Source organism: Geotrypetes seraphini, chromosome 5 (assembly GCF_902459505.1).
Source record: "Geotrypetes seraphini chromosome 5, aGeoSer1.1, whole genome shotgun sequence".
Taxonomy (NCBI): Eukaryota; Metazoa; Chordata; class Amphibia; order Gymnophiona; family Dermophiidae; genus Geotrypetes; species Geotrypetes seraphini.
The window spans coordinates 208685380-208711433 of NC_047088.1; the positions used below are offsets into that span (position 1 = coordinate 208685380).

Consider the following 26054-nt stretch of genomic DNA (forward strand, 5'->3'; position numbering starts at 1 on the left):
TTCTTAAATCTAGGGAACTGTACATCTTAACATTACTTGTACAGATACATTGTAGTTTTATGTGGTAGTAACAAATGAAAAAGCAGCATAGCACTTTATAGAAATACACAGAAGCTTGTTTACTAAGCTGTGCTAAATAGCTTGCACAGCTGTTAGCATGTGGTAGCTGTTAGTATGGGTGCTAAAGCCAGCCAGCCAGCACTATAAAAATCCCTTCTTAGCTGCTTAAAATAGGTAGGGGTGGATTAGGGGTCAGAGTGGGTCACAGACAGAGATAGGACAAGATCAGCACTGACAACTAATGTGTTACCTAGCCAAATATTAGCTGGCTTGACTACTTATAGCACATCTGAACCTAACATCATCTCAAGGACTATTGGGCTACTGGCAGTCAGAATGGCTATGGTCCAGAGAGAAACACCTCTGATCATCCTTCCCCCATCCCTGCTAAGCAATACCCCTCTCACTTATCAGGCAATCCTATCTGGTTCCCCCCCAATCCCAACTTTCTTCCTGTTAGAACTCTCACAGGAGACACCCTGGTAGTCTAAAGTATGGAACAGGAGCAAATCAATCTATTCCCACCCCATAGTTCCTGATCCAAAATGGTGGCTATGACTTCTAGCAGTAGTCATGGCCCCAGTTTGAATTTGGAGTATCTACAGGGTGGAGAAGGAAAAGTATTGCTCCTGTCACTTCTACTAGGCTTCCACAAGGTAATCCCTTGTGTGTGTGTGAGGTGTTTTGGTTTTGTTTTTGTTTTTTTGGAGGGGGGGAGATGTTGAAGGGTGCAATATCAGACATGGGGAGTGATACGATGAGGGTTGAACTGTGACTCTCTTTTGAGCCTTGAGCTTGTGTTACATGCATTAGAAGTTAATACAAGTTGTGCACTATCTGCTGATGTACCTTGAATTTTGTACTTAACAGACTATAGTAAACATGCCCCATATTGAAGACTTCCTACTCCTTGCTTCTAATTTTACAGGACATACAATTTAAAAAAAAACACCCAACCCAAGAGGGTAGTGTGGTTCGTTGAATGATTTTGATCATTAGCATATGTGTTATTGGGGCAATATAGCTCTTTTAAAAAAACTTTGTTTATAGATAACTAGTGTTAAAGTCCGTTACATTAATGGGTGCTAGAAAGCAGCCCCCTTTCCTTCTCCCCCTCCCTGACTGTCTCTCTGTGAGCCCCTAGTATTTAAGCCCATTACATTAACGGGTGCTAGAATCTATGTCTGTCTGTCTTTCTTTATTTCTGTCTCTCCCTCCCACTGTTTTTCTTTCTGTTTGTCTCTCCCTGGCCCCCTTTGTCTCTGTCTTTCTGTGTCTCTCCCTGCCCCTGTATCTTTCTTCTTTTCTTTCTGTCTCCCTCCCACTGTCTGTGTTTCCTTCTATCCCTCCCCCTCCATTTTTCTGTGCAGCAGCAGTATTTTCCTCCCCCCACCCCACTTCCCTGTGCAGCCGCACCAGCATTTCCCTTCCCCCCACTTCCCTGTATAGCAGCCGCACCAGCATTCCCTCCCCCTCCATTTCCCTTCCCCCACACCACTTCCCTGTGCAGCAGCAGCATTTTCCCCTACCACCCCTTTCCCTTCCCGCGGTCTGGCTGGCTCCCTTAGTCCCTTGCCGCCCCCCCTTCCCTTCCCTTCCCGTGGTCCCGACAAACCTGCCGACTGAAGCAGCGCAGGACTCTACACACGCTGCTTCGGGGACTTCTATTGCTCTGATTTACTGTGGCACATCCCTGATGACATCATCAGAGATGCAGCAGAGCAAATCAGGGCAGTAGAAGACCCCGAAGCAGAATGTGTAGAGTGCTTTGGACACTGCTGGAGTGGGCAGGTTTGTCGGAACCGCAGGAAGGGAAGGGGGGCGACAAGGGACTAAGTCAGTCAGACTTCCCTCCATGCCCTGCCATCTCTTCTTCCCTCCAAGCCATTATCTCCCTCTCTGCTCCCTTTCCTCCTTGAACTACTTCATCGGGCAGCAGCAGCATTCACAATGCATTGCTGTTGCTGGCTTCAGGTCTTTCTCTCTGACGGGTCCTGTCTTCATGAAAACAGGAAGTAGGCAGGACCGGCCAGAGAGGAAGGCCTGAAGCCCCAACAGCAGCGAATTGCAAACGCTGCTGCTGCCTGAAGCACCCGAGGCAGACGCTTCTCTCCCCTCCCAGCCCAACCCCTGCTGACTCTGCGACCCTCCCAGCGAGATGACTTTTAATAACAAACCTCCCTCCAGCGTTGGCCGCTGCAGCACGTTAAACAGGCTGCTTCCCGGCTTTCTTCTGCCGTTGAGTTTCTCTGTCGCGTCATTGATGACGTCATCAGTGACGCGGCAGAGGGACTCAACTGCAGGAGAAAGCCGGGAAGCAGCCTGTTTAACGTGCTGCGGCGGCCAACGCTGGAGGAAGGTTTGTAGCGGTATGTGCAGAAGCGATATGTACCTCCCCCTCCGGCATCCCTCCGGCACATCCTCCCATGATCCTGAGTCAGCCACAGCGCTCGAATCTGTTTCTCGCGCTTTGTCTGGCCGCCGCATACGCACTCTGGCCACGGACCTACAGATCACGGAACAGGGATCACAGATCACGCAGGTCTGAGTGCGCATGCGCGGCTAGCGTTTTATTATATAGGATGATGATTTACTCTAGTGGTGATTTCCCATCAAAATGTAGGAATGTATCAGGCACACAAGTGGATGATGTCATATGTTACCAGGATGGTACAGCTCTTACAGAGTTGTAGAGTTCTGAATATGAATGGTTATTCTCATGCATAGCAGTCTCCTCAGCTCTAACATTTTGATTTTTTTTCTAATCTGCCTGTGATTGATATAGGGAAGCCATAAGCTTATCATTTTGCATAAACAAAGGTTTTCCTATTTTTTAAGAGGTTTTTACCGCTGTGTCATCCAATGTTATTGTCCATTTTCTTTTCTTTCTTTAATATGTCCCTCCTTGTAAGCAAGAAAATGGTGCTACCTACTTTTTATCCAAAGACTCACCAAAATCAATTTATAGTTCTCCATTCTCTGGACTGTAAATGTGCTCTTATTGCTTATCTCAAAATAACTGAACCCATTAGAAAGTCTACACAGGTCTTTTTCTCCTTTGACCTCAACAGAATCATCCAGAATTTTAGTCAACAAATGAACTCTAGCAAGTTGGCTAGCATTCTGTATTCAATTTTCTTATGAATGAACAGATGTTCCTCAAAGAATTAGTTAAGCTCTGGAACTTGTTGCAAGAGGAGCAGCAGTTAGTGTAGCTCAGTTTAAGAAAGGTTTGGACAAGCTCCTGGAGGGAAAATTCATAATCTGCTATTGAAACAGACATGGGGGAAGCCACTGTTTGCCCTGGATCAGTAGCATGGAATGTTGCTACTATATGGGTTTCTGCCACATACTGTGACCTGAATTGACCACTGTTGGAAACCGGAAATTGGACTAGATGCACCATTGGTTTGACCTGGTATGGCTGTTCTTATGTTCTCCTAACTACTAAAATGAAATCTTATCATATCAGAAACACTTCAGCTATTGTACCCCTCCTGAAGTCTATGTCACTGAACACTACATATTTATTAAAAAAAATGCAGCAGTCTAATCCTTGCCTTCATACCTTCACCTTGTACTACTGCTTGGGCCTGAGCTGTACTGGCCAGTCTGTCTGATATTACAACTCTCACGCTGTTCTGTTTGCCAGATGCTCCTGAAAATAGGCAAAATACAGAGATGAACCACTCGGGGCTTAATAGTCACTCACTTGAGTACCTGACTTATTTCTATTGTTGACAGAAAAAAAGCAATGCTGCTCACATGTAACAGATATTTTCTGTAAACAGCAGGATTTATCATATAATTCCTCCTACCCAACCAATTATTGTATTACGACATGAACTTGGGAACTAATAGAGAAGCTGAGGAGAATGCTGGGCATGGGAACAACCACAAATGTTCAGATCTTTACACCAAGCTCAGAGCTCTGGGAGAGCTGTCAAGTCAGAAGCAGAGAGAGCAAGATACTCACAGGCAACAAAACAGCAAAAAAAAAAAAAGTCTAAAGGTTGTTGTGAAAACTTCTATGCATTCTAAATCAAAGATTAAAAGTCTTCTAATGGGATCATATAATGGCTGCTTCCTGAATGGATGTCTGATTTCTTGGCTCCACTACCATCTCCCCTACTAACCCCTAACTTATATTATTTTTTGGAAGTGAAATATGTCACTTACTTTAATCAGTGAATCTAGATTCATCCCTGCAATGCAGAGAATGACCACTATTTTTATAAAGTTGTGGTGACTTGGTATGTCTTTGAAGGTGCAGAAACTGTGAAAAAGAAAAAGTGATGTGTACATCAGGGAAAATGGCAGTGGCATCCCAGACTGAAAACCCTACTCCAGCAGTGTTGGATAATAACATGCGGGTCTCTATGCAGCATTTATCACAGCTGCTTGATGACAAGCTGGTCAAGCTCCACACGTCCATGGAGGAACTCGGACTCTTTTATGGTCCAGGCTACGTGGCTGCAGCACATGGAGGAATTGGTGTCAGCGACTGAGGATGAGAACCGATTGGGAGAGGTAGAAGCCCAGATAAAGACCCTCATGGAGTGGGTCGAGGACTAAGAGAACCACAGCAAGAGGAAAAACATTTGAATCATTGGCCTCCAGGAGAGCATGAAAGAAACAGAACGGCTACCATTTGTGGAGTCTGCTGCCTCAGGCTCTCAGTTTCCCACAGGCTGGAGGGCCTGTCGTGGTGGAGTGTGTGCACCATGTTGGTCAAAGGCAAGAAGTGAGTGGCAGTCTGAAACCAATATTAGCCCGTTTCCTTAAATATGCAGTTAAAGCATGCTTACTGGATCTCTTTAAATGAAACCGCAGCTTGGAGTACAATGGCACCAAAATCCTCCTTTTACAAGACTTTTTACAGAGTGGCGGAGGAGCATCGGCGGGCATTTGCACCCTTTTGTTTCCAACTATTTGCCCTGGGACTGAAATTTTCCTTGCAGTATCCTGCTAAAGTGCAGCTCATTTTTGAAAAACACATCAAAGTGGAGGAACGCTGGAACTTTATTGATCGCCTCCTGTAAACACCTTAATCCTCTGGGTAACTTACAACCTTGTTTCTCTTCTCTTACGGCTGTGCAGTATGCCTGATTCCCTGACGGGGTGAGAAGACTGTGCAAGACAAGACAAGTTGGACTGTTTGTAAATATTCCTGTTGTTGTTTCTCTGTGTTTGGAAGAAATTGTTGTGTCTTGTGTTGTGTTTTTGTTTTTATTGATTTTATTTATGAGTGCCTTATTGATATCCTGGGTTGTAAACTACCTTGGTTTATTTTGGTTGTAAGACAATATATCAAATTTTACACAAGCAAGCCAAACATTTTATAATACAGTTTATTACATTACATTACATTAATGACTTCTATTCCGCCTGTACCTTTCAGTTCTAGGTGGATTACATCAAAAAGATAACTGGACATTTCCAGGAAGAGGAATACAATCAAAGACGTTGGGCCTAATACATCAAAATGATAGCTGGACGTTTTCAGGAAGAGGAATACAGTTAAAGGCGTTAGGTCTAAATAACATTTTGAAGGGAGGATCCTAAGAGGGGGAGAGAGGGGAGAAGAGAGGGGGTTAGGAAATTAGGATGAATTTCTTGAATAGTAGAACACGAAAAACAGGGAGGAATGGAGGGAAGTGTAATACAAAAATCCAAAACTATCACTCCAAGACAAAAGCACCACATAAGCCAAGAAAGCTAGCTTATTACTTAAGCAAAAGAAAAGCCTCAGACAAATGGAGAGGTGTTCCCACTCTCTTCCACCCAAGCATCATAGGCAAAAAACTTTTGCACAAGTTTAAAGTTAACAGGTGGGAGAAAAAAATAGCCGAGAATGATTAATGGTAAAAACCACTGAACACGATCGTTTCGTGGCCGGTAACCATTGCTTTAGGGTCTTAGCGCCAAATCCAGGCTATCCTATAACACAAAACAACCCCAAAAGAGAAATGAAAATGCTCACCTGCTGAAAGTTGAAAAAGAGCAAAAGCTCATTCAACTACTTACAATACGCAGCAACCACAACTTCCAAAGCACTGTTGTGGGGCTTATAACTACGTCCAGCCCTGTCAGGAGAAAAATCACGTGACAGGTCAGCTGAACGCGAACCAGCCAATCCGGGCAGACCATGTCGGCTCATTCACAAAACAGAATGATTGAAATCACATGAGCTAGAAACAGCTGATACACAAAAGAGAGCATACTAGAGAAATGCTGCAGACAAGACAAAACTAAAATAATGACATGATTAACTGTAGAAATGCTGACAGCATGATTTTTTTCAACTACGCTGTCTGGTACTTGATCAGATTCCAATTCATCCTGGGGCGGCAATAGAAGACTTCAGCTCCAGTGCAGGATGGTTACGCTAGACGTTCACTCTCTCTACACTGTCATTCCTCAGGAGGAGGCTCTGAGGGTGATTTCTAAATTTTTGAACCATCGTCCCTCTCCTACACAAATACCCACTGATTTTCTAGTTGACTTAGCTAGATTTGCCATGTGTGAGAACTTTTTCATGTATGATGGACAATATTATATCATAAACAAACTTTTGGTGTTGCCATGAGGGCCACTATGGCTCCGTCCATGGCAAATCTTTTTATGTCAGACTTTGAAGATCATTGGCTTCATCAGTTCCCTCAGTTTTATTTCGTTTTGAAATGGATGCAGTACATTGATGATATTTTTTTCTTTTGGATGGACGACCATGTTTCTTTGCTTTCTTCTGTTGACTGGCTAACTGCCACCCCAAGATAAAATTATCTGTACAATGCAGTACCACACACACCACGTTTTGGATTTTTGTATTTCCCTCCATTCCTCCCTGTTTTTTTTGTTCTAGTTTGTAATACATAAACTGGATTATAAAATGGTTGGCTTGCTTGTGTATTTTTCATATATGATATTCTCTCTCTTTGTATGTATGTAAGACATGTGCTTCTGGAAATAAAATATTTTCAGAGAGAAAAGGTATTGGGTAATTCCTGAGCGCAGGTGTGTGTTAGGCATGTCGATCATGCATGAATGATATTTTGGACACTGTGAGCGTGTAATGTTTGTAATTGGGCAAGGGGTCTTGGGTGTGTCTCTTGTGGCCCCTTACAATCTTCAAGGACCAGAGTTGAAAACTGTATGTGTTAGCATTAGTTTTTTACATTTTATCTGATTGAATTTGTTGCTATTTGTAGACTATACTAATCACATTTCATGTTGCAAATTGACTTAGGAAATACATTATGACATTTGTTTAGCTGTTTATGCTCTAAATATTCTTATGTTTTGATCTGAAATAGAAGAAGTAGTGCATCAGAAAGTTGACAGTGAAGAGGCATGTGCTGAAGTACAAACTCCAACAGGTACTTGTCATAATGTTTATTTATTAGAATCTATAGATCGCCTTTCACTTTAACATCAAAGCAATTTACAAAACTAAGAACAGGAAAAGAACACTGGTTGCTGGTGATGTATAGTAGGAAGCAGAGACATACTATCACAGAGCAATATTGATAAAGGATTTTATTTAAAATGAGATGATAATTTTTTGTTCAGTCATTGCATTTGTTTCTCTGAATAGTAGTGCTGCCCGATTCACGATTTGAATCGGTTCACCGATTCACTTCAGGTGAATCGATTCGAATCAATTTAAATTTTAAAAAAATCGGCTTTCCGATTCGGACCCTCTCCCCTTGCCCCCTAAAGCAGGAGCGGCAGAGCTGCTCTTGCTGGCTGGCTGCTGCCCCACCTGTTTTAGAGGGCGAGGAGGGAGGGTCAGCTGGGAAGTGCTGCTGTCCGGCTTCCCTCCTGGCCTCCCCGAAGGACTTCCCCCCTGAAAAACTGTGCACCCCCCTCCCCGGGAATGCCTCCGTGTTCCCCCTGGCCTCCCCGAACCGTTTACCTTATAGCTTCAGCCGAAGATCGCGGTTACAGCTTCTTTGTAGTGCTTTGAGCTGTTTCCTCTGCTGCGGTCCTGCCCCTCCTCTGACGTCAGAGGCAGGATCGCGGTGGAGGAAACAGCTTAAAGCACTTTGCAAAGACGCTGTAACTGCAATATTTGCTGTAGGCTGAAGCTATAAGGTAAACAGTTCAGGGAGACCAGGGGGAACACAGAGGCCTCCCCGGGGGGGGGGGGGCAGACCTTCAGGGGGGAGGGCAGTCCTTCAGGGGATGGGACAGGTCTTGGGGAGGTACAGGCCTTTAAGGGGGGAACAGGCCTTTAAGGGAGGAACAGGCCTTTAAGGGGGGGGGGGGGACAGGCCAGGGATGGTGGCACAGGCCTTCAGCGGGGACAAGCAGGCCTTTGGGTGGGGGAAGTCCTTCAGGGGGTGGGACTGGCCTTGGGGGGGTACAGGCCTTTAAGGGGAAGGTGCAGACCTTTAAGGGGGAGACAGGCCTTCAAAGCGGGGACAGGCCAGGGATGGCGGCATAGGCCTTCAGGGGGGACAAGCAGGCCTTCAAGGGGGGGAGACAGGCCTTCAGGGATGGAGGTACAGGCCTTCAGGGGGCAGGTGCAGGCCTTCAGGGGGGACAGACCTTCAGGGGAGGGGGTACCTGGTGTAAAAGTACATGGAGGGAGGGAAGGGGGGTTCAAAGAGACTGCATATGCTGGACTTTGGGGGGAAGAAATAATGGGTCTAAAAATAGAGGAGAGGGAGAGAGATGATGGACAATGGGATTTAGGGAGCCAATTTTATTTGGGGACCCGACACAGCCCTTGTTTCAGTGTATTGCCTGCATCAGGGGTCAGTAAGTCTTCTCAAAAGAGCACGGCTTTGAGTGGTGGTATCACAATATGAATGTGATCAATAGTAATGGCAAACTGTAGTGTCGCTATCATCGCTGTTAAATAGTATGCTAAAAAACAATGTACCGTTGACTAGGGAAAAGACTGATACTACAGTACACTTTTTCACTGTCCATTCTGAGCTCCATGGATGATATCATCTACATGTGAGAATATCTGCCTGCTGTCTTTGGATAACACCTGCTACAGGCACGTAACTTCACTATTTGTCTAATTGTGTTAATCTTAGTTTCCTCTCCTTGTCAATCTTCTCCTGAGATATTGTCCATGGTTTCCTTTCTATTTTCATTTTCTTCACTGTTCTACTGCCCATTTCCTCATCTACATTTGTCCCTTGAGATCTTTAATATTCACATCATTTCCTTTTTTCTGCCTCTATTCAGTTTATAGCTAGATTTCACACTTTCGTTTTCTAGTTAAGTCTCTTACTTTCTTTCACTTCTCACTTTATCCACAACTTTCCATCTCTTACCTTCTTTCCAGCCCACTTCCCACTCTCATTCCTTCTCAAGTCTCCTATTCTTTATACTCTAACCTCCATCTCTGTCCTTTGTACTTGCTATTTTTCTGTATTGTGTTTAAAGCTTCAGAAATAGGTTTCAGGATTCTCAGCATATCTTAAACGTTTCTATTGGGCCCAATGTTTTGTCTGTAATGGTACTATCTATTTTCTTTTGATTCACAAACTGTCATCAGAATAGGCCAATTCTTGATATACTGTTCAAAACAGTCCTTTACAGAGTTCCATCTAACATCTTATGGGAGTGTTAGCTTGGTTCCACCCATTCTTTTCAGAGCTGCTATAAGTTTTCTGCTGTATGTGCATTTCTTTAGATATCAGTTGTTCTTGCAAAAAAAAAAAAAAATCCCTTCTGTTATACAAACACATACAATAGCATTATTGTTGACATTACTCCACCCTCAAGACTTAGGTTATCAATTTTATCCGCTAGACTTGTTGCACATTGTTCCATTTCTCTGTCATATACTTCAGCAGTTTCTCTGCAACATCTGTTCTACTGGGTGGACTGTATCCTGTTTTCAGTGACTGAACCATATTAATGAAATGTAGGTTTTCAATTGGGCGGAAAGAAGAGTTTGTCGCATAAACAAACTGGGCAATTTTTTTTTTTCATCAATTACCTCTTTTTCTAATCTGCTGGATGGTCGGATTTTTTTCTTTCCTTTAGGTGATATACTGTGGATATATGATGTATAAAATATGACTGAAACACTATCCTTAACAGATAACTCTGAAACTGTCTGATGGTGATCTCAAAGGTGGATATTTTCAAGAATCCTTTAGGTTGATGATAGATTCCCCTAAACAAAAATCAGTGATGTTATTTTATTATTGTTACCATTTCTGCTTATTTAGTATTACTCATTATACTCACTGCTACTTAGTACTGATCAAAAAAGGAATATTAGCCTGTTTCAACTCTTTTTCTTCATAAAACCTATATCAGAATAACGGTAACATATGTTATCTTAGCAAATATATTTTGGTTCAAATATGTCAATTCCTCTATTCATTTATTTATTTGATTTTTTATTTAGCCCATCCTCCCAAAGGAGCTCAGAACGGGGTTTTGAACCCTTAACCTGAGGCTAAAGCTCTCATTCCATGTCAAATGGTCCAGAGCTCCCAACTCAACCATCTCAGAAATTGATGACATTTTTTTTAGAGGATGTTTTGGGGCATGATCTCAACTATGTCCAGAGTTAGGGTACCCTTTATTTGGGCCACTATTTTATATCCATGTAGAATGTCAACTGGGGACCCTCCTTGAAATTGGACTAGTTGACATGGAATTGCTTTCTAACCACTGTGCTACACTAAAAACATTTACTAACCTGAAGATCCTGCCTGTTCAAACATGTTCCTTTTGTCATTTTCATCAAGGCATGTCTCATGATGGGCCACCCAGACCTTGCATTTCTTTGTTGCAGTGTTTGCATTTTGCACTCATGCACATCTTACCTATAGATAGACCCAGTTTGGGAATATATTAATGAAGTTCCTCTTTCTTAACGGCCTGCTGCCATTATAGGTTTTCGCCTCCAAGGAGAGAATAATATATAAACTTAAAACTTAAGAAGTAAGGGGTTGATTCTGTGTTCATTGATTTGCAAAGGAACAGTGGGACTAAGGTCTTTTTCTCAACTGTATATTTTATAACATTTTTGCTGTGAAGAAGTATGTTCTCTACAAACACAAATTCACAATTTTGAGAAATGCAAAACCAAGTTTGATATCTTCTAGATAGAAAATTGCCTGTGACATCATGAATGGGTTAATGGAATTCATTTACCAAAAAATTTAAACATTGCATGAATACAGTGTGTACAGCCTCATGTTACATAATTAAAAACGAATCCTTATTTCATGATGAATAACTTTTGAACTATAATGTATCTTAAATAGAAAACTATCTTTAAATAGATACTTCCTTAAAAATGTATTTTATTTAAAAAAAAATTTAAATTTAAAAAATTTTTGCTTTTTATCCACGCTGCCACCTACAAAATAGGTAAGTGCTTCTATGTTAATACTTTCTAATGGTCATGCACTAATGGCAATATTATCACATGCTAACTACTGTTCAAAAGGATTAAAACCAAAGAGAGAGCAAATAACAATCTATCTGCAATGATAGCAGGTGGAGAAAATGCCTCGGAATAAAGTGACAGCCATAAACATAAGTAGTATAATACTGTCATGAAATCAGTCATTATCATAAAAAACTTCAACCTGTATGACCAAACCTTGCAGCATAGTTGAAACACTCACAACTGGGTTAAAGGTACACTAAAGATCACTTATCTAGTACAGTCCTGTAAATTTGGGCTACTTCTCACAGCTATATAACTTCCAAACACTGCCCAAGGATCAGATGAAAACCGAATAAGAAATCTTGTTTCACCAGTCAAGCCGGCTGCTTCAGGGGAAATCTACCAACCCTGTGAACTAGTCCTCCCAACAATGGCGCCTGTTTATAAAAGGAGAATGGCAGGAACCACTAAGCACTTCCTGTCTACTTGCTCCAATGAAAAAGCAAGGAGAATTTAGAGATATACTCAAAAGAATGCATTCTATTCGGTCCTGACATTAAGGGCTCCTTTTACTAAGCTGCGCTAGCGGTTTTAGCGCGCACTAGACGCTAACACCTCCATTGAGCTGGTGTTAGTTTTTATGTATAGCGTGGGGGGCAGTGAGCACTAATCTGCAGCACGCGTTATAAAAATGCTACCGCAGCTTAGTAAAAGGAGCCCTAAGGGCTAGATTCACTAAGCAAACCGATTGTGTACCATTTGGTTTGCGAGCCCTTTGCGACCCGATTTCCCTCCGACCCGATTCATTAACCTGTGTACTGACCCGATCCGTGCATGTAAATGAGGGGAATTAGCATGCAAAGCAGGAAGGACGCGATTCACAAAACTTCTTCTGGCACACTGACTGGCTGGCCGATCTTAAAATTAGCGACTGGCAAGGACCAGTTGCATGTGCTAAAACCCTGCTGTCTGCCGTGATTCTGCTGCTCTGGCCGCCCTGCTCTGCCCCAATTCTCCTACTCTGGCCGCCCTGCTCTCTGCTCTCTTCTTTGCCCTGGTTCTCCTGCTCTGGCCGCCCTGCTCTTTGCCCTGATTCTCCTGCTCTGGCTGCCCTGCTCTTTGCCCTGATTCTCCTGCTCTGGCTGCCCTGCTCTTTGCCCTGATTCTCCTGCTCTAGCTGCCCTGCTTCCTGCTCGCTTTTTTGCCCTGATCCTCCTGCTCTAGCCACCCTGCTCCCTGCTCTCTTCTTTGCCCTGATTCTCCTGCTCTGGCCGCCCTGCTCTCTTCGTTGCCCTGATTCTCCTGCTCTGGCTGCCCTGCTTCCTGCTCTCTGCCCCGATTCTCCTGCTCTGGCCACCCTGCTCTCTTCTCTGCCTCGATTCTTCTGCTCTGGTCGCCCTACTCTCTGCCTCAACTCTCCTGCCCTTCTCCACAGTGCGAGCCTGTGGTTTTAACCCATGGGTTTCGAAGTAAAAAAAGTAAAGTAAGTAAAAAAAAGAAAAAAACACAGGCACAAAGGGCCGGCGCATGCGCAGACCATCTACAATCAAGGAAGATGGTCTGCGCATACTCAAGGATCACTCTCACGCGATCTGTGCAGTCTGAGGGAGGCGTACCAACGATGGCCTCCATTTGCATGCAGACCTTTAGTGAATTAGTCGGCCTGCAAGCAATCGGGCACGGATCTCAGGTTAGTGAATCTAGCCCCAAGTCTTTCCAGCCAGACTCCTCAAATCAAATATGTGTTTCTTTTCCATTTGGCACAATCTTATTTTATAATCATCACAGCGTGCATTTGTGTCAATAGCTTGCAACACAGTGCATTTAAAGTCTGAAAAATCATGTGATTTCTCAAGACAGTGGTTTACAAAAATATCCACTGTATGTGCATTCTGGTTGTTATACTTATGTTCTGAAAGTCTGATCTTCAAGGGAAGCGATGTATGCCCTATATACTTCAATTGGCAAGAGCAAATAAGCACATAAACTACCCACCTAGACAAGCAGTGCTGCATTTCAATTTCTAAGACTGGTGTACTAGGATCATAATACATTCCCCTTCAATCATGATGTTACACTGGATATTACATTCCCCTTCAATCATGATATTACAGTGGATATAATGTCCTGATTTATCTTTATTCGACCTTGCAGACCATAAATCAGGCACAATAGATCTTTTAAGATTTCAATGCCTACTGTATGTAGTTACACATTTCACTCTACTGAAACATTCTTCAAATTCCTGCATTCTCTAGTGGCTTTTTAAAAAAAATCTTATTAATAGACAAAGTTAATGGGGAGAATTTCAGGACACAATTAATTTTCTCTTGTTCACTACATTTTGTCCTATATTCCAGCAGTGCTGGCCTTGGGCTAAACCAGCGGTCTCAAACACGCTCTCTAGATTTTATTTGCGGCCAGCGGCTGGACTGGATCATTATCTTCCTTTTGGAGCAGCAGCGTGTCTGGCCGGCTCGTTCCGTTCAAAGCCATGGGTTGGCGGCTCCTTGCACTATCCACGGAAGAGCCGGCCAGACACGCTGCTGCTCCAGTGGCGTACCAAGAGTGCGGCTCGTCTAGAGCAGTGGTGCCCAACCTGCTTCCCTTCCCTTCTCAGGCCGGCTCCGTGTTATTTGATCTCCCTGCTTCTCTTCGGGGCCGACCAACTCTCGCCGCCCGACGTCAATTCTGACTTCGAGAGGACGTTCTGGCTAGCCAATCGCTGCCTGGCTGCCCGGAACATCCTTTCCGACGTTAGAATTGACGGGCGGCGAGAGTTGGTCGGCCCCGTGGAAAAGAGAAAGAGGGAGATCTTGGCCTGTTCCTGATGGTGGCAGTGGCAGCAGCCTATTCCCCGGCAGCAGTGGCATGGGGGAGGGCAGGAAGTAAGAAAGAAAGAAAGAAGGGGGGGGGGACAGGGAGCCAGAAACAAAGCAAAAAATGGGACACGGAATCAAAGAAAGACAGACATAGAGAAAGAAAGAAAAAGTTTGGGGAGGGAATGAGGTCTGGAGGAGAGGAAGCATACAGGCGGCTGAAAGAAGAGAAGAAATATTGGATGCATAGTCAGAGACTGATGAAATTACCAAACAAAGGTAGGAAAATGATTTTATTTTCAATTTAGTGATTGAAATGTGCCAGTTTTGAGAAAGAAAAGATATTAAACTTTAAATGTGAGGGCTGCAGAAAAAAATAGAGCACTTGGAGGGCCGCAGAACAAATAGTTAATATCTTATTAAAGAAATGACAATTTTGCATGAGGTAAAACTCTTTATAGTTTATATATCTTTCCTTTTAACTGTTAAAGGAAAGTTTTATAAACTATAAAGAGTTTAACCATATGCAAAATTGTCATTTCTTTAATAAGACATTTTTCTGCGGCCCTCCAAGTACCTACAAATCCAAAATGTGGCCCCGCAAAGGGTTTGAGTTTGAAACCACTGGGCTAAACCATGTTCTCTTTCGTGCTTTCTCCACAGTTCTCTGAGGATAACCTCATGAAGTAAATTTATTAGATAACACTTTAGCTTTATCCAGAAATTTTTCATTTGAGGAGCAGATTTTCCTGATCCTAAAAAATTGTGAGGCCGGGAGGCTATTTTTCAAATGAGAGGGGTGTAGACTGTAATACTGTAGATATGTAGTTCAATCAGTGTCTTTAGTATACACAGTACAGTATATCAGTATAGCAATGTATCAATACACATCTCCCTTGTTATTTGCGGGGGATAGGGGCAGAGCCGGACTGCGAATAGGGAAATACCGCAAATATTTGGCTCTGACCCACCTCCGCCTCCCTCCTGTCTTCCCTCAGCATCTCGGCCTTATCTGGTGGTCTAGCGGGCTTTCGGGGCAGGAGCGATCTACCTATGCTCCTGCCTCGTGCAGATCGGCAATAGAAAATGGCTGCCGTGAGTTCCTGTAGTCTCTCGAGACTACGGCGGGAGCTCACAGATGCCCAGTCCCTCATGCTGGGACTCCCAAAGCCGCCCCTACCCCAGCAAATGTTCACAGTAGGAGTGCCAATTCCTTCTGCTGCCACCCCGCTTACACATCCCTTGGTAGGTGGGATGCCTTGTCCTTCCTGCCAGGTACCTCCCCACTCCCCCGTAATTACCGCGCCCAGGAGTGTGTCCCCCGGCGAGAGTAGGCTGCCGACCCCCCAGCCAGATACCCTTAGCCCAGCCGGACCACTCCCCCCCTCCAGCCCACTGATTTCATGACAGCATTATACTACTTATATTTATGACTTGTCACTTTATTCTGAGGCTTTTTTCTCCAGCTGCTACCATTGCAGATAGATTGGTATTCGCGCTCTCTGTAGTTTTAATCCTTTTCAATAGTAAATTAGTATTGTTGTTATATTGAAACCCTTATTGTTTGCCGTTTAACATTAGCACATGGCCATTAATAGAAAAGAAATAGATAATCAGCCTTTTGGCTACAGTAAAAGTGACTTTAGTGCATGGAAACCTGCTTAAGGGCTTAATGCCATTATTTACCGCAGCTTAGTAAAAGAACCTGTAAGTTAATTGATTAATGTTCTTTATTATTATTGATTCTTTTCACATATAGCTTTATATTTGTAAGATATGCGCAGTAACTGGGTTTTTTTCTTAATAAGTGACCTCTGGCTGACAAATAATCTAAACAAATACTGCATGCAGTAAATTCTAAGGAAGATGCACAGCTGCTTCCCCATTAATCTTTGACTTCATTCACTGAAATTTTAAAACTCTTATCTGATTGATAGGGTCCTGAAGTTGTCTATTTCCCCCCTCCAGTACCCATTTGCCCCTGTAAGATATGAAGATAAAACATCACATATTTTTCTGATTACATAAAAGTGCTGTACTTGGGATATTTATACAATAACTGCAGTTGTCCATTGTCTCAATAGGTAGCATATTTATTTCTCTTTGGGTACAGATGTACTTGGCTATGAATATAGCCTGAAAGAGATTGATGAAAAGGAAGAGACCAATGCACATCATAATGAAGAAAGTACAGGTATTGCTTTTGAGGCTCAAGAGCTTTCTACCTCAGTCGTATCTACTGAACCTACTGTATCTGTACCTGAACAAGCTACTGAAAATAATTTGAAAGACTCTGAGGAAGTAAAAATAGATAGCATGGACTTGGATAACAAGTAAGTAGTCAAACAAAACAGTAGTATCTATAGCAAATGTGGAATGCAACTATTAAAACTATGTATGAGATAATCTTCAAAAGCTTTGTTTTAATTTTGTCTAGCATTTTTTCATCAAACTTTTTAAAGTAAACTATTGGGTTTCCTGTCCCACACAGTCTGTCTTCATCATTCCCACTCACTGAATTTTCTCACTGCTGTTCATGGCAATGGTCCTGTTCTCAGTTCACATTAGAACAAATACCTCTTGTATATTTGTAAGTCTTCTGAGATTTCATTCTTTAATCCTATTCCAAGGCAATGAAACCAAACTTATTTGTTTGGAAACTAAGTGCTTCTACTTTTATTGCTAAAAGGTTTAGGGATTAATTCTATAAGTGGGCATCCCAATTGTAGGCAGCGATAGGCGTTTGGCAGCCAATTGGGATACACTGTCTGGCAGCCAATCGGGACGCACATTTTAAAAAAACACCACGAGGCAGGATGCCCACACTAGGCATTTGTTGCGGGTCTAGGGAGATACTTAGGGACTCTTAAGATATCCCAAAAGTGACCTTGGGCGAGTTTGAGTGGCCCTATGCATCTCCCAAAGGCCAAAACATACTCCTGGCCTACCGCTGAGCTGCCGCTGAGCTGATTGTGGCAAGGGAAACCCTGGTCAGTTGAGCCAACATGGCTTCCCCAAATCCTGGCCAGTCAGAGTCTTAGACTGCCCCCAGTGCATCCCAGGATGCACCGGCAAGTAGGCCTAAGACTCCGATTGGCCCAGGGTCCTTAGGCCCCTCCCCAGTGCATCCCAGAATGCATTGGGAAAGGGAAGGCCCACTATTTTAGACTGGGAAGCCTGCCAGCCAGAGGGAGTAAGCATCCCTCCAGCCAGTCTTTCTTCTAAGAGATACCGGGGGAGGGGGGTGTTGGGTTCGACTTCGGGGTGTGGGTCTGCAGATTTTAGGGGTGTTGGGAGACTGGCTTATGGTTTGTGGGGTGGCGGGGATTCGGATGTGGTAGCAGGAGTGAGTGGTCATCCTTTCTGCTGGGCTGCTTCGGGGGGAGGGGATTGGCTGCAGGAGGGAGTGGAGGGGTGAAGGTTCTGGGAATGTCGGCGGGTGGTGGTGGCAGGAGGGATTTGTCATCACTCCTGCCAGGCTACTTCGGGGGGGGGGAGGGGAGGGGATCAGCAGCAGGAGGTAGTGTGCATCCCTCCTGCCAGTTTTGTGGTACATGGGGGGGGGGGGCAAAATCCCTTGCCAGAGCCATTCAGCTGATTGTGGCAGGGGTATTTTCCCCCCAATCATCTGAGCCATCAGGCCTCTTTGAAGCTTCGGCAAGGCCTGCTGGCTCAGCTGATTGGGAATTCCCTTGCCACAATCAGCTGATGGCAAAGGATCCTTCGATCAGGCAGGCACGATTCTCTAACCGGCAATGGAAACATGAATGCCAGAGAATCGGAGGGTTAGGCATCTGTCTATTAGAGTTGACACGATTCTGTATAAGACGCTGATGTGTGATTTTCAGCTGCTGCTTAGGCATCTGCTGAGACAGGCATCCTATACAGAATCTGCCCCTTAGTCTTTTCATACTGATGAAGCTTCAGTTTATCTGTCCACTGAGGATGAGTATACTACTGAGATGACATAGCTTGATCCTAGGGAGGAAAGATAATTGCTGCTACTGCAGCTTCCCTTTCCAATTGAAAGAGCCTAGAATCTCCTCTTAGTCAGAAAGGAGTTTTGTATGTCACCCGGGCATACTGTTTATTTTTGAAAGAGAAAGTTTAAAGAGGGAGGAAATTTGAGTTAAAAATTTTACATTCTACTTCTGGTTATTTCTAAAGTTTACTTTCAACAGTACCAATAGGTCAGACATCTCTCTTGTATTCTGTCCCAGTAGTTCTCAAACTTTTCCTAGGGGGACCACCAGCCAGTCAGCTTTTCAGGATTCCCCTAAGAATATACATGAGACAGATCTGCATGCCTGTCACATCTGTAATTAGAAAATGGAGGCAGTGCATACAAATCAGTTGATTGTATATTCATTTTGGACATCTGGAGACCTGATTGGTAAGGGGATACTCTAGGACCGCATTGGGAAACACTGCACTAGTACGACTGTATGAGCAAACAAAAGCTTATATACAAAAAGTGTTTGAATCAACATATTTATTCTTTTTCAGCTGTTACTTTTTTTTTTTTAAATCAATAGTCTGGTGTAAATTGCAATAAATAATGGCACATTTCATGTATAGTGTTGCCCCTTTATCTGGTATTTACATAATAAGAGGGGAAAAAAGGTTTAGTGTTAAAGTACTTGAACTTCTATAGAAAAGAAACATTCATTTCTAGAGTTGTTTTTTCTTTCCTAATTCAGAAGGCGATGCTAGAAGGTGGAGTTCCACAGGGATTTCTTCCCTTGTGTTTTAGTTAATAGAGTTTAAAAAGATATGGTGTTTGGAAGTAGTCAAAAAGTAGAAAGTATTTGATTCAAATGGCTTATAGCGGTGGCTTAAAACATTGGATTTTTTTTTTTTTTAATCTCAATTGTAAAACATACCCATGGCAGAGGCTAGTAACATCAATTTTGATAAGGATTGGGGTCATATTTTGTTGACTGATGTATTGTGGACAATATTCTAATGATCTGTTGCATACATTTTTATGAATTAGTACTGTTGATATTCTCTGTTATGAACCACTTTAAAATTTTATAATAGTGTTCAGTATATCAAGTCAATAAATCAAAACTCTTTTCCTTATCAATTCTGTCCAGTTTGAGTCCTGTGCTATAATAAAACCTTTTGCCAGTAAATACCAATAGTATGAAAAGGATTTAACACCATGATTCAACATTTCAGTGTTTTAACTTACCTGTAATGGTTTAATTATCAATGTATTGAATGTTACTATAACACTATATTTTTCAGGGAGCTACATTCTGAAGCAGACAGAAAAGATGGTGAAAATGTTACACTGGAAAAAAACAAACAGTTAGTACTGGACCTAGATGAAGATGGTAAGTTTTGTTGTTTGTTTTTTTTTGTTTTGTTTTCTAATCTTGATTTTAGGAAATAGTTAAATATCAATTTCAGATGGATAGGAATAGCTAAGACTTGTTTCTTCTCCCCCTTCCCATTCAAGTCAACACAAAGGCCCTGATTCTCCAAAAGTGCGTCCCGATTTTAGGCAGCTGTAGACGTCCTACAGCTGTCTAATCAGCCAATCGGGATGCACGTTTTTTTAAAAAAAATGCTCCCCAGGCAGGCCTGAAGGCGCCTCCGGGAGCCTAGGGAGACCCGCAAGATGCCTAAGCTCGCCTACAGGCCTTAGGCGAACTTAGGCGGCCCTACGCGTCTCCCTAGTAGAGGAAGAGACGCTTAAAATGTAGGCCAGCAAAATGCTGGTCTACATTGTAAGTAGACGCGGCCGCTATACTGATCGCGGCAAGGGATCTCCCTGCTGCAATAAAGTATAGCGGCCGCGGCCGCCTGTCCCATCACCGACAGGAGGATGCCTAACTCCTCCTATCGGAACCCCGAACCCCGGAACACCCTCCCCCCCCCAAACTCATAATCGCCGACAGGAGGATGCCCAACTCCTCCTGTCGGAACCCCCTCCCCCCCAAACTCGTAATCGCCGACAGGAGGATGCCCAACTCCTCCTGCCGGAAAGTCCAACGATCCCCCGCCCCAACTAATCTCCCTCCCCCAACTAACCTTTCAATGTTGGTCAGCTGGACGGGTCTTGCTGCCGTCCAGCCGACGGGTCTGCCTCGTGGAAATGAGACGGCACGCCCCTTCCCGGCCCATCCCCGCTAAATCTAAGGCCTGATTGGCCCAGGCTGTAGAAGCCTGGACCAATCAGGCCTTAGGCATAGCGGGTCCGCCCATCCCCACTAATCCTAAGGCCTGATTGGCCAAGGTGCCTAGCCTGGGCCAACCAGGCCTTAGATTTAGCGGGGATGGGCCGGGAAGGGGCGTGCCGTCTCATTTCCACGAGGCAGACCCGTCGGCTGGACGGCAGCAAGACCCGTCCAGCTGACCAACATTGAAAGGTTAGTTGGGGGAGGGAGATTAGTTGGGGCGGGGGGTCGTTGGGCTTTCCGGCAGGAGGAGTTGGGCATCCTCCTGTCGGCGATTACGAGTTTGGGGGGGAGGAGGTTCCGGGGTTCCGACATGAGGAGTTGGGCATCCTCCTGTCGGCGATTACGAGTTTGGGGGGGGAGAGGGTTCCGGGGTTCCGACAGGAGGAGTTGGGCATCCTCCTGTCGGCGATTACGAGTTTGGGGGGGAGGGGGCTCGGGGTTCCGACAGGAGGAGTTAGGCATTCTCCTGTCGGTGATGGGACAGGCGGCCGCAACAACCGCGGCCGCTATACATATTGCAGCAGGGAGATCCCTTGCTGCCATAAGTATAGTGGCCGCGTCTAATTTAACCCGATTCTCTAAAGACGCCAGTTACAGAATTGGCGTTTAGTATAGGACGCCTCTCCCGGGCGGCCTGCCTGGGGAGCATTTTTTTAAAAAAAACGTGCATCCCGATTGGCTGATTAGACAGCTGTAGGACGTATACAGCTGCCTAAAATCGGAACGCACTTTTGGAGAATCAGGGCCAAAATGTCCCACAATATTTATATTAACAATCCAACAGAGCTCCATGTAAGTATGTGTATTTATTGTGACCCAGTGAAAAAGCTGGCCATATACTACTACTACGTATGCAGTGCTGTACAGAGTCACAAAGAAGATAGTCCCTGCTCAAAGGAGCTTGCAATCTAAACAGACAAGACAGACAAATAGGATGCTATGGATACAGTTAAGGGGAATGTTTAATCTGTTGTCTAGGTTGGTGGGCAATGGGGAGAAGGGTTATGGATTAAAGGCTGTATAAAAAAGGTGGGTTTTCAGTCTGCAATCGCATAAAGCTGGGGTCTCTGTTATAGAAGTGTACAGAATACTGACACTTTTATGGATAAGTGTACACTTGTATTCATAAGTGGCAGCAAAATATTTAAGCACTATTCTGTAAGGGTGTATAAGTGGAATAAAATATAAATGTAAGGATGTGGAGCATGGGCAGGGCTGCTACTTACATGTGCAACTTAAAAAATTCTGTAATTTGCATGGGCCCTTGCAGCATTTGGGTACCCACAGTTTTGTGGTGCCTAAAGGTAATATGCACTGCTACTGGGTTACACTAGTATTCGATCATGAAATCTGGGCACCCAGGAACCATTAGAGAATAGGCTTTCAAAGCATGACATTGGGTTGGCTAGGAAGAGGAACCCACTTATGGAATTGCTTCCTTGTTGAGAACCTCATAAAATGTGTTGTGTGTTTGTTTTTGCTAGAAAAATATTAATAAAAATTGAATTCTATAGTTCTGTGGATAATTAGTTTAACACTCTTAAGACTGAGGAATTGCTGATTAAATTGTTTTAGTCAAAACTGATTATCATTTAAGGCACAGGACTGTTGGTCTAAATTCAAAATGAGATGACCCTTCACAAGGCTGGTTCTTACAGTGATCTACACTTCATAGCCATCTTGGGAACCTTATAAGCTTATTCCAAATCACACTCATTTGTATTGGCTGTTGTGAAGGCTGTGAATGTTGCTTTCATATTTCTCATCCACTGAGCTGATGGACAGAAGTTGACTCAGGAGATCAATGCAGGTTCCCTTCAAGGCAGAAAGCAGAATTCCTTGTAGATAATTGGGTCAAACTATTTTACTTATTTCAGTATCTAGACATTATGATCACTTGAGACTATTGTAGAAAAGGGCGAAAGAATTCAAGAAAATTTTTAGCCATGTCTTCAGTTAATTGGTGGTTAATTAGCTTTGAAGTTTGATAGCATGGTAATGTAAGATTATACAGTCAGGAAGAGGCAGGTCAACTTAAGAGTACTGTTTTTTCCCTAAATTATTATCATTATATTTGTTTAAAGCCTACAGTAAAGACATCACCATTGGAATCTCTAATGGAAAAGAGGAAAGCATAGATAAAACCACAGAGGTGATTGTAACTGATACTGGAGAAAATGTCAGAGTTCAAGATGACAGACTGTCACACTACCAAGAAAGTGAAAAGGATAGCTCTAAATTAATTCTACAGCAAACACAGCATAAACCAAATGAAGCAAGCAGAAAGATGATGAAAACTCAAGATGTTGCAATTCAGACTCCTTCATGTTATAATGGTGTTGGTGTTGACAATAACATGTTAAATGAAACAGTTTGTCCTCAGGATTGGCATTTACTGGCCTTACAAAATAAAGGTGGTATACAAAACACAGTTCCCTTAAACTTTTTACAAGAGTCAACTGTAGAAAAATCTGTCCAAGTTTGTCGTAGTCCAGATCAAGAAAATGTTCATCATGATTCACTTTTCACAAGACAGAAAACTAACATGAAAGCTGTTGATACTGATTTTACCTCAGATGGGAAATTTGCACAAACTCCACTTCTGTCACCTTCAAAAATATATCCAGTGTATAATCAAAACTCGGAACCTAAACCAAAGCCATCCAATGAGATTACAAGAGAGTACATACCAAAGATTGGAATGACTACTTACAAAATAGTGCCACAGGGCGCCTTGGAAGCACTTAAGTGTTTTGCAAATGACGCTGTCATGAACAAGAAGAATGTGCCATTTGAAACTCAGTCACAGAATTCAGATTCTTTGAAGTATAACCCAAATGAATTTGGATTTCAGTCTGGAAATCATTTTGTTTCTGAAGGACTGTCACATTCTGGCAAACAGTATGAATCTGCAGTGACAGCAAATGATCATCCGAATGGTACTAGTAACTTTAGTGACAGTCTTGCTAAAACCTCTTTTAAATATGCTGTTGCAACTAGTGAAACAGAAATGAATAATGACTTCAAGAAGGAATTGGCAGCTGTGCTAGAAAAATCAAATAATACAAATACTTTTGAGACAAAAGAAAAACAAAATTCTGCATATCCTAAAATAAGACAGAATTCATTTTATTTGCAGATGCAGAAAAGAGTATCGGGGCTTTATGTGGACTCTGCAGTGGCCAAGAGTGCCAATATTGTTACCAGCCCAACTCAAAATAACCCAAAGAAAGAGATGGAAAATAATGTATTATTACCTCAGGAAAAGAATGTAATATCACCTCATAAAGCAATACAGTTTGTTAATAACTTAAGTCAACTGCCTACAGAATTAGTTGAAAAAAATTCTGATTGTGTCCATGGTGAAAAGAAATCTGAGATTTCTGTCATATCTCCCATCAAAGTAGACAGCTCTTCACATTTTAATGCAAGTCAGTCTGTACCATTAAACTTGGAAAAGCTGAGAACTTTTATGACCCCAAGACCATATTCTAATACCACACCCTCACCCTTTGCACGTGCTGTATCATCGGCTGTCAAAAGATCCCAGTCATTCAGTCAATCATATACCCCAGTCATCCAACTGTTGGAAGAGGAATCTTTTAATACATTTTTTCCTGCAACTTCATCTACTGAAATGAAAAATCCTTTATCACCCAAGTTGTTTGGAAATTCAAAAGAGAGTGCTCCTGAACAGGTAAAAAAAAATAAAATATATATATATATATATATATATAGTACATTATTACACAAAAAATTTAAGGTACATTCATATATGTCAAAATAGTAACAAATCTCTTAAGGGGGCGGCAGGTTCATTAGTTATTTCAAAGGGGGAGCTCAGATACTTTTGTAACCCACATTCAGGTTGAGAACTATGCATGTGAAAGCATACATGAATTGCAAAATTAAATCTCCATAAATACTTTCCTTTCTCGACCTAACTCCACTCACACTTAACCTGTACAAGATGGTCAGTTTTATATGCCATTATTTAGGTAAACTTGTTTGCACACATAAAGCATTTTGAAACTTGACCTTCCCACTGGTATGTGAAATTTTTCCTTTTTTTTTTTAATTAATATGTAGACATTAAGAGACACAAAACAAAAAGAATCCAAGTGATACTTTTTTTTTTAATTAGACTAGAGCATGGTTAGATTAACTTTAGAAAGCTAATCTAACCATGTCCTAGTTAATCCAATAAAAAATGATCAGTTATTGGATTCTTTCTGTTTTGCTTTATTTCTTTTTTATTTGTACATATCTTTAAGAGTGGACAAACATGGCTGCCACACCATTTCTCTTAAAATTAGTTAGGCTTTATCTTAAGAGGGATTACTGTTTGTTGCTTTGAGTGAAACCAACTTGCATTTTAGTATTAAATTGTTTGCTACCAGAGTCCAGTTGAACATGGTGTCTGATAAAGCTGTTGTTTCAAGCACCCTCTTTGTCCATGCGCTTTTTGTAGTCAACTCTGTCATAACGTGACAGTTATTTTCACTCTGGTACTGGCTGTTAGCACAAGAGCAATTTCAAACTACTTCATGGTTCATTTTTACTATGATCTTTGCCCCAGTTTTCAAGGTGAAAGTACCTAAGGAAAAAATATTCACAGAGACTTTCACTTTTTTTCTAGGCACATTATTTTGAAAATACAAAACCAAATACATTGCAATCTCTACCCAGCTCCATTCTGACAATGCTGTCTCTGAATGCAGCCTATCTCTTTTGGTAAAACATTGCTGTACCTGCAGAAATAGCTTTCAAAATGCGTACTTTCATTATAGATATTTACTACCTCATTCCCTGCCATAGTTGCTGGTGATAGGCACATTCCCTTTGTCCTCTATTGAAACTGTCACATTTAATTAACAAAATAGATAAAAGACAGTGGTTCACTATATAGATAATTGAAGGTAATACCTAATAGAAGCAATGAAAATAAGGCACCAACAGCCCTCAAAAACAGGAGTTCGCTTAGAAAAAAAGCAAAAACTAAAGAAGGGAATAGTAACGGAATGACTGCAACACAAATTAGAACAATATAATAATCTACATGACACTCAACCTAGATTTGGGAATGGTTGCAGCACTGACACAGTTTGGGGTACTTTATCTGATATTAGGAAAATCAGTTTAGGCAGATGAGTTCTCTTGATGCAATTTAAAATATTAAAGGCTTTTGACCTAGTGGATCTTGGAATATTGCTGAGCTTGTTGGGCCACTATAATATTAGAGGGGCAGTTTATCATTGGTTCAAGAGGTTTTTGTTTTGTTTTTTTAAAAAAAGCAAATTGATCATATTAAGTAAAAATGTCTTGTTTAACGGACTAATGGTGTCATTATGAACAAACTATCCAATATGGACTTTCATCCATGTATATATGCTGATTTTATTCTATTCCATTTACTTATGATCTTCAGAAAATATTGCCTAATATCAAAAGAGGGCTAGATATCTTGGAAACCTGGGCAACTGCATTTAAATTTAAATTAAATAGAGAAACAACAATATTGTTTATATTAAGTAATCCATTTTGTCGGTGGCATTGCATACAAATTGGAATACCAACTCAAAATTTTTGGAGTAATATTAGACA

At 42.4% G+C, this 26054-nt stretch overlaps 1 protein-coding gene across 7 annotated transcripts in view; it reads left to right on the forward strand.

Annotated features, from left to right (window-relative positions):
- Positions 1-26054, forward strand: part of COBLL1 (cordon-bleu WH2 repeat protein like 1) — a 204171-nt gene that overhangs the window by 149418 nt on the left and 28699 nt on the right. For all 7 annotated transcript variants that reach the window (XM_033945070.1, XM_033945069.1, XM_033945066.1 and 4 more), the window contains 4 exons: positions 7377-7439; positions 16373-16592; positions 19513-19601; positions 22535-24147. In XM_033945070.1, the coding sequence (XP_033800961.1) occupies positions 7377-7439; positions 16373-16592; positions 19513-19601; positions 22535-24147 (1985 nt within the window). The remainder of the gene's footprint in view (positions 1-7376; positions 7440-16372; positions 16593-19512; positions 19602-22534; positions 24148-26054) is intronic.